The sequence below is a fragment of the Triplophysa rosa genome, linkage group LG15 (genome assembly GCF_024868665.1).
Source record: "Triplophysa rosa linkage group LG15, Trosa_1v2, whole genome shotgun sequence".
Classification (NCBI taxonomy): Eukaryota; Metazoa; Chordata; class Actinopteri; order Cypriniformes; family Nemacheilidae; genus Triplophysa; species Triplophysa rosa.
The window spans coordinates 7324384-7333895 of record NC_079904.1 but is presented as its reverse complement, the minus strand read 5'-3'; the positions used below and the strand labels follow the sequence as shown (position 1 = coordinate 7333895).

The 9512-nt window shown below is 38.3% G+C and overlaps 2 protein-coding genes across 2 annotated transcripts in view; one reads left to right on the top strand and one right to left on the bottom strand.

Moving 5' to 3' along the window:
• The first annotated feature begins 435 nt into the window (after positions 1 to 435).
• Positions 436 to 6755, top strand: olfml2ba (olfactomedin-like 2Ba). The gene is made up of 8 exons (XM_057352665.1): positions 436 to 922; positions 1293 to 1556; positions 1692 to 1799; positions 2360 to 2524; positions 2852 to 3035; positions 3145 to 4161; positions 5173 to 5349; positions 5432 to 6755. The coding sequence occupies exons 1-8, from the start codon at positions 764 to 766 to the stop codon at positions 6049 to 6051; spliced, it is 2694 nt and encodes an 897-aa protein (XP_057208648.1). The 5' UTR covers positions 436 to 763; the 3' UTR covers positions 6052 to 6755.
• A 237-nt stretch (positions 6756 to 6992) lies between these two features.
• atf6 (activating transcription factor 6) overlaps positions 6993 to 9512 on the bottom strand; it is a 29616-nt gene continuing 27096 nt past the window's right edge. Inside the window, exon 16 of the mRNA XM_057352929.1 lies at positions 6993 to 8836. Within this exon, the coding sequence (XP_057208912.1) occupies positions 8634 to 8836 (203 nt within the window). The 3' untranslated portion in view covers positions 6993 to 8633. The remainder of the gene's footprint in view (positions 8837 to 9512) is intronic.

Sequence of the window (9512 nt, the reverse complement as noted above, 5' to 3'; positions counted from 1 at the left end):
CAAGAACCATAAGATGTAGTATACAATATTAATAGTGCGCAGAAGCCGAAACCATTGGAATAAACCAATAATAATAACAATGCATTTAAGAAACAATAGTAATTTTTATCAAGATTTATACACAATTATACATATAAATTACACATCTTTATACAGGCTCTTTAATCACTTTTAAGGGAAATGAAAGTGTGTTTGATTATGACTGCATTAATGTCAATTGTAAAACTGGGTAACACTGACCACTAGTGGACCTTTAATGCAATTTGTCACCTTGCCACTTGTAGCTTAATCGATCAGTTAAACTACAGATGGCGCTGTAACACAACAATTATTCGTTTTATGATCAGCGTTTTTGTTCTAGTAAAACCTCTGGGTTAAAATGAATTTACTTTATTTACGAAGTTAAAAATACTCTGTTATCAAATGAAAGAGTGGTTGAGGTGAAGCATCATAAGTAATATAAACAGTAGCCTAATAATAATAAGTGTGTGCGCATCTGTGGACTAGTGCAATGTTGAACAGTTAAAGAGTCTCTCCATCCTCCTGCCCCCTCGCTTCATTTCATATGTAACGTCTCTTGAGCTTTTTCTCAGACCAGCTGAACACTGATGACCAGGCACCTGCCCTCATCTGGACTTTACTGTACCTCTTCTTGAAAACCTCATCCTGTCCTGGAGAGCAGTGCAAATAGATACGTTTGCTAGTTCATAATTTTTGAGGAGTATTTTATTTGCCGCTATTTGGAGGGATTTTAACATCGTGCATGATGACTGATATGGGAATTTGGTGCGTTTTATGGTTTATGGAAATTGCCCTCACTTCAGCCGCTCCAAAACCACACCAGCAAGTTCTGGAGGTGACAAAGAGACAAAATGACTCCGTGCAAATGGAAATAGATAACCAAGAAAATATATTAAGTCAGGTAAGAGACTTTTTACCAGTATATTTCATTCCATTGAACAGTTACTTATTAATTTGTTTGTGCATTAATAAGTCATTAAAAAAGTAAATGAAGTAAATATGAAATAAATGTAAACGAAGTGAATAAAACAAATCATGTGTTATATTTTAATATATTATTATATTTACAATAAATTTGAATTCGATTATGTTGACATTATTAATTAAAATTATTATAACATTTAAGCTGCTGGAAAAAATGATAAGTGGTTTCCATTGCAAATAGCATTATTAATAATTAGTTGTTTAGCATAAAACCATTACAAAATTCCTTTGTGTAGTTGGTTCCCCATTGCTTGCTGGAAAATGCATCCTTCCTCTTTTCTTTTTAGCTGCTGGGTGATTATGACAAAGTGAAAGCCCTTTCGGAAGGATCTGACTGTGGCTGTAAATGTGTTGTCAGACCACTGAGCGCGAGCGCGTGCAAACGGATCCGGGATGGTCACGCGACGCCTCAGGACTTCTATACGGTGGAGACCATCACATCAGGACCCCACTGCAAATGTGCATGCATCGCCCCTCCGTCAGCTTTAAACCCATGTGAGGGTGACTTCAGGTTGAAGAAGCTGCAACAGGCTGGAAAAGATCATATTAAGGTGACATGAGCATCTGAAACTTACACAAGTTCAAAATAGGACAGGATAGCCTATAAATAAATAAATAAATCTTACCAATAAATGGACAACTCCAGCCATGATGTAAATTATTTCCATTTACTTTTGATTTACTAGCTGTCTAGTGTACTGGAATTGCTGGAGGGATCCTTTTATGGCATGGACCTTCTGAAACTGCACTCGGTCACAAGCAAGCTTCTTAATCGAGTGGACAATATAGAAAAAGTAAGTCACTGTGTTTTGTGTTAAAACTTTTTAATATATATATATATATATATATATATATATTAAATGTAAGAATAAAACAATTAACTAATTACTAACAGACCATAGTATAGTTGTGTAGTTACTATAAGGGGTTAAAGAATAGTTAAAAAAAAACTGTATGACTATTTCATCGGTGAAATGCAAAAGAACAATGCTTTGAACATTGTATCAGTCATACTTCATATTTCAATGAATGAGTTATACAAATCGGGGACTGGACAAAAAGAATAATAAAAACACTTTGAAAGTGTAATGAAAGTAGTTTATTGGACTTGTGCGCTACATTCAATTCTTCTGTCATACAATAGCACACAACTCATATTTACTGTTCTTGTAAAGTCTCAAGTTTGGAACAACATGTCAGTACATTATGAAATCTTTTTTTTTTGGTGAACTAATAAAATCTATTTTCAGATAAACTGAAAACTATTATCAGATGTTAATTTCCCTTTACCTGTGTTTTTAGATATACAGTACAGTGTTATGTAATTGATGTCCTCTTGGTTAACGCCTCACAGATGGTCTCCAACAGCCAGACTAACGACAAATCAAACACAACCAGCACATCTCTAAATCCACAGCTTCCCACATCCTCACCGACAACATTGCCAGCACAAGTGCAGGAGAAGAAAACAAGTCTAAAAGAGCAGAGTGATGAAGCAGCTGCATTTCAACACCTGGAGGTGAGACGGTTCTCTCCATTGCTTTTTAAGACAATTTAAAAATGACATCCTGTAATAGGCATGTCCAATACGTAATAATGAAACAATCCAAACATTATGTTAGACCAATGGCCCATCTCCAGCTGCCTTTATTTATTTACTCATGCCTGCCCTGCAGTTCAAGGTGACCTCATACGGCTAACTGATTTGAAACACTTCCTAATTTAGTCTTACATAATATTCTTGGGCCAGCTGAACAAGTTGCCTGTGAATATGTTAATAGAGCTAATAAACTGGTCTATTAAAGATCAGTCTATATATTATTCTGCTCAACTTGTTTACTTGCAGAGTAAGTATGAAGAAAAGTTTGTGGGAGATCTTTTAAAAAGCAGCGGATCCGACTTACAAAAGGCAGTGGCAGCCTTGCAAGAACAAGAGCGTTCTGGGAGGGAGAAGCAACCGAAAATTATTGTTAGGGGAATGACATACTATAAATCTGACCCGGTGGAGGAGGCAGACACAGAGGAGAGCTGTAAGTATAACTGTATGCTTCCAGCATCTTCATTTAAAGGTCTAACGCTGACAATTTTGAAATACAGTAGATGTATTATAGTGATATGTTGCTTTGTTCCTCATTGCAGTAGATGAGAGCCACAGTGGCGACAGCTCGATTGATCTCTTTGCTGATGAGCAACTCCTCCACCACAAAGCTCGTCACTTTAGGCCTGTCATCAGGGCATGGTCTGTCCCACCGAAACCCAAGACCGAAGCAAAAGTGGTGGCTGCACAAAATAGCCTTCAATCTCCATCTGCTGGACTATCAGACTCCGCCTTCCCCATAAAAACACCTGACACTATATCCATTCTAGCTCAAACCACTGTCTCCTCCACAACAGAAAACACTACAGGAGATCACAGAACCACACCAAAACCTATTGTTATAGATAATTTTAAGGTTATCAACCCTATGGATCAGACCAAACCTCAGAGCATCATCCAAGAAATGCCTTCAACTCCTCCTTTAAAACAAGCTCAAAACATTTTGGTCGAGTCATCCAATCTGAGCCACATAATGTCAGTTGAGTCAACCACAGCATCGGTTACCAAAGTGATAACTTCAGTCCCGACCTTGACCGAGAATATTACAAAGGAGACAGTATCCTCTGTGACCAAAGATGCACCTGTTACTAAAACCTTCTTAAAAGAAGATGCATCCCAAACTGGCAAACCTTTCTTTTCAATGGAGAGCATGACTCAAAAAACAGCCAAAGATCCAGAAAACACATTTAATAGCATAACACCATCACCGGCCCCTCAGAAACCACCTGCCACAATGACAGAATCTCATTCTAACACATTCACGGCCACAGAAAGCACCTTAAGATCAACTGCTGACACAAGAGCTACCACCATGATGACTCCATATATAGATCATTCCACAAACCTACCCAAGATGAGACCTACCCATACAGCCACCTCGGTGGCATCTTTGATGACAACTACATCCCCTACAACAACTAAAACAACAACAATAAGCACAAGCAAACCTGGTACACGCAAGTATAGCATAAGTTGGGATGAAGAGACAGAGGTACAGCCGACGATGGATAAACCAAGTGTGGTGGAGGAGAACTTTGAGGAACCTCCAAGGAAGTCAGGTAGAGAAAACCCAGGTTCATTGGCGTTCTCATATAACAGATGGAGATACCCCTGCTCAAAACACAATGGAAATGTAATGCATTTAATGGTTATAAATTGTATTGGATATAATGGGAACTATAGCCGGTTTCATTGGACACACGCGATGGTCCAAAGTTTACTCCCAGTCTGTGTGGTTATAATATAACAATTTATTTTATATTTAATTGATATTAGTTGATATCAATATTTTATTGTATATTAAAATAGTATTAAATTAAAACTACTCAACAGATATCTTTTGCGGATGTCTACCGGAAGTTACGTTTGGGCCACATAATGTTTATGTCGTTACTGCTGAAACCATCTATAATGGTGTTGTATGTGCTCGATTCTGCTGGGATGTTATCTGGCAGATGGGAACCGATAGAACACCATTAAATCCTATAGAGAATGTGAAGCTACGTCACACTGTGTTGAATGTTGCGCCATCTTGGGAGGATCACTGCTAGTGCATTCAATGCAGAGTTTCGTTTTTCTAGTTTGATTAGTAAATATAACTATGGTAGGTCGGTCTTGCTGTGTTAAAAACTGCAATAGCATTACGCAGAGTCGTTCCGGAAAGCCCCAACGTTCTTTCACTTTAGATTTATCCATATATCAAACAAAACAAGTAATGGTACATAACACAATAATAGCAGTGGAGTATGATCCTCCCAAGATGGCGGCGGCACCGCAACATGCAACATAGGGCGTGACGTCAGCTTCCCATTCTCTATTGGAATAATGTCTAAAACACACTACAAAAAGGAATTTTGTAATGGAAAAAGCTAATGATCCCTAATGGTATTTTATTAGAATTTGTGTGATGGTTTCTATTGTTTTTTCAGCAAGGACAATGACCGCAATGTTAGTTTATGAGCTGTAATAATGGAGAACATCAACAGGTCTTAAAATGTAAAGGTCATAGTAGAATTGCACAAGAGAGAAACGGTGCTGTATTTGTGAACAAGTCTGTTTTTTGTTTACAGGAATGTGTAAAGACACCTTGGCCACAATCTCAGAGCCCATCACACACAATAAATTCGGTCGAAATGAAGGGGCTTGGATGAAAGATCCGCTGGCTCAAGACGACAAGATCTACGTAACAAACTATTATTACGGCAACAATCTCCTTGAGTTTCGCAATATGGATGTCTTTAAACAAGGTAATCATTGTCACCTTACCTCACATTCACATGATCAGACATTTGTTTTCATGTTGTAAAAAAAACAATTTTGTTTTCAAAGGTCGATTCACTAATTCCTACAAGCTGCCTTATAACTGGATCGGCACCGGACACGTGGTCTACAACGGCGCTTTTTACTACAACCGCGCATTCTCTCGAGACATTATAAAGTACGACCTGCGGTTGCGTCACGTGGCCGCCTGGACCATGCTTCACGACGCGGTCTTGGACAACGACGACGTGTCCGCGTGGAGATGGAGAGGGAGCTCAGACATGGATCTGGCCGTTGATGAGAGCGGACTTTGGGTGATCTACCCAGCGCTGGATGACGAGGGGTTCCTGCAGGAGGTGATCGTGCTGAGCCGGCTGAACCCTACCGATCTAAGCATGAAGCGGGAAACGACCTGGAGGACCGGACTCAGACGCAATCGCTATGGCAACTGCTTCATCGTGTGTGGCGTTCTGTACGCAACGGAGAACTACAATCAGCAGGACACAAATTTATCCTACGCATTTGACACGCACACCAACACTCAGATGGTCCCTCGCTTGCCTTTTAGCAACAACTACACTTACATCACTCAGATTGATTACAACCCCAAAGAGAGGGTGTTGTACGCTTGGGACAATGGACATCAGGTCACTTATAATGTTCAGTTTGCCTATGTTTATCCACTTTAGTCAAATATGTCAGTCCTTGTACTTTGCACCAAATGAAATGTCATCAGGAAAAGCCTCAAATGGGTTCATGTGGATTGTTGATCAGTTCACTCATTTCTAGCAAGTTCATTTAGCTATTATGCCATTATGTTTTCAAAGTGCAAAAATGATCGTCTTTCTGGACCAGGGCTGCGTTTCCCAAAAGCATCGTAAGATGTTAACTGTAGCTCCATTGGTGACAATGGTTCCAAGATCAACTTAAGGTTACGGTGATTTTGTGAAACGCAGCACAGTTCTTTACATTTATGTAAAAAAAGCATCACACTTTTTCGTTGTAGCTATTCGAGCTTTGCAGTCAGGATTGGGAATGCTTGCTTTTGCACTATGAAAATGGACCTCTATGTTTATAGCTGCACTTCTAGTAAGGCTGGCAAAATATGATTAAAACTTTTGAGGTGCTGTATTCAAGTAGAATACATTGTATATATTGTAAAATAAAAGCTAAGACATGGAATTGATGAATGTAAAGATAAATACATTTTGTATTTTAATAAGCATATCTCAGTTTTTTCTACTACAAACTAACACTTGCAGTTAAGTAAAAGTGATAGCAGACATTGTTTCACGCACATTTTCGTTACTTTTTGATGCATTTGATGTCTTTATGTGTATTTTATTGTAAAGACTCTTTACAACTCAGAAAATGACTGCAATTAAATATGAGCCGAGTAAGATTTATTGTGCTGGTTTTCCTTTCAAAGTGAAGGAGGATGTGCAGGTCTAAATCTAGACATATCTTCTCATAATTGAACCAGAAAATCTTTTCAAAGAGCTATAATTACCACTTTATACAGTAGTTCTTCATACCACTCATTTCACAAACCTTCAATTTAAGAAAGAATTCATACCAACATAATTTTGCAAAACACATAATTGCCCAAACGCAAGCAAAATATAGACAAATCACGCACAGCCTTGAGCTAGTATTTGTCCAGTGTTTATTTCTTTGCATTGTTACAAAATTGCTTTAATTTCTGTCGTGTGAGAACAAGACATTTTACAAAAATATTTCTTGCGGGAAAAGGGTATTCAAGGAAATAAAAAAACATGCTTTCATGTTCAATCATAAATATAAAGTACAATAAAACAGGGAAGACTGGCAAAAAATAACATAAGACAACAGTTTTTTTTACATTTGTCAGGTGCATTCCATTTCAATGTCCAAATTAAATGGCTTCAATTATGCCACAGAGACTAAACAGAAGTCAAAAATAATCTTAAAATATATTCCTATGCACTCTTCTTTGGAAATATAAATACACCAGTGTCCTGAATGACAAGATTGTTTTTTTTTTTTTAAAAACATTTTCTATTCGCCAGTCACATCTATAGAAAAAAGGCTTGCTGCCAAGGCAGGATCAATGAAGAGAGTAGAATTAAACATAGGCCTTAACTGTGTACCAAACAAGCTTGGTACATATAATAAAATTTCATAAATATTCACTTCAGTTAATTTTCCAAAGCAACAAAAACAGTGCAAACAAAATCAAAGACAATTTCCTTGAGTGAAGTAAATACGCACCTGAAGTACATCACTCAAGACACATTAAAAGGGGTGTGACAACCTGTTCTGTGTTGCAATTTTTGTGAAATGAAAGTAACCGTAGCCTGTGAAAACAAAATTTAGTAATAAGACTGGAATCTAACTTATTTTACTGTGTATCATACTAGGGATGCACCGAGAGAGCGAGAGAGCGAGAGAGAGAGAGAGAGAGAGAGCGAGAGAGAGACGCACATTTTGGCAGTGCGTGCGTGCGGAGCATTTTAAAGTGTCAGAGAAAGACACAGCACGGGACTTGCTGCACGGAAGTAAATATCCGAATGAAAGCGTCTTTACCGGGTCGGTAACTTTACTTCAGACGGAAGCGGGCTGTCTGACAGTAGCCCCGCCGATCGCGACATCCTTTGACATCATACAGTGGTCGCGTGCACACAGTTCCCTGTACTAAACATCTTGTCAAAGTATGTTCGGTGCATCCACGAGTGCACCTTCTGAGAGAACAGTCAGCTTTTGTGGGCGGAGTTTGGAAGAGAGACGTGAACTGAAATGGTTGTCAGTCAGCAATGTAGTCTATAATAATCCAACAGTTTTAGTTTATTCGTGTTTTTATCTTATAGGCCTAATGTGGAATGACAGTTTTTAATGAAGTGTTTTGTTGTAGGGGTACAGAGTAACTTACATTACATTCTTTTAGCAGTCAGTTATAGGCCTAATTAATATAGGCTATTCACAGGCTCAATTTTTTTGTTTGAATTTACTTTGTTTTGCTCAATTTTATATTAAGTTGTATTGTATTTTATTGAAAAGCAAGACAAATTATAAAAAGCACATTTTGACTATTCAGTTTGTGCAATAGTGAAAGAAATGCAAAAAACCATGTTCGGTGTTCGGTATTATTCGGCCTTCGGCCAAGTGTTTCACATCATGTTCGGCTTCGGCCAAGAATTTTCATTTCGGTGCATCCCTATATCATACCAGTCCCAAAAAGAGACAAAATTCATAACATGGCAAGATTGCTTTTGTCGTCGAAATATTGCTTGGATTAAGAAGAACCCATGAGAACTCCGACAGGGGTCGTGGGCTGGCTGTTGCTGGGGGTCGGGTGATATATAGAGTCAGTGTCCGTTTGATTGACACGCAATATGGGCGGAATACTAGATGATTTGATGTGGAGGATCCTGGTGTCCATGACCTCACAGTCGATCTGCATCATCACCTCAAACTCTTTGTCTTTAATGACGCTTTCTGTAATGAGAAAACACCCAGAAATGTAATTTTACAAGCATGTGCACATAGACTATTCGTGTGAAGGTAATGCAGGTGAATGCTGGGTGGCCAGAGGTTAAGAGACATTTTAGGGTGTTCTTTCAGCTGATTCACAGAGGTCAGTCACATGCTGGCCTTTGTTTTCACAAAGCAATAAACGACAGATGACTCCCACGTGAAGCAAAATGGGGTTAAGGGACCTTAGTCGAAACATCCCTGAAGTGATCATCCACCATGTGAGAGGTCTTTTCTTATGATCTTGGGCAATAAATGTGATATTTTGAAGAACTGATCTATGATTGAAAATATAAATAGCAAGTAATGCATCTCTCAATGTGACTAACAAAATCTAATGTACTTAAAAAGCGAAGGAAAAATATACCTTTTTTTATCATTTCATTAAACATTCAATCATTTAAAAAGAGCAAAAACTTCTCTATTCTCTATAAATCATGCTTTGGCATAAACTGACACAGTTGGAAGCCCTTTTATCTTCCAGATCCCTGGAAGACAAGGTCATGCTCAGATTTCTTTTCCCAAGTTTTGACAGACTCATAAAAGCCTCTTGTCAAACACAGGCGGCGAGTCAAGGTATTTTTGAAGAAACTTTTAAAAAGCACAACAGTTTAAATGATCACACTGCAGATGCTGTATT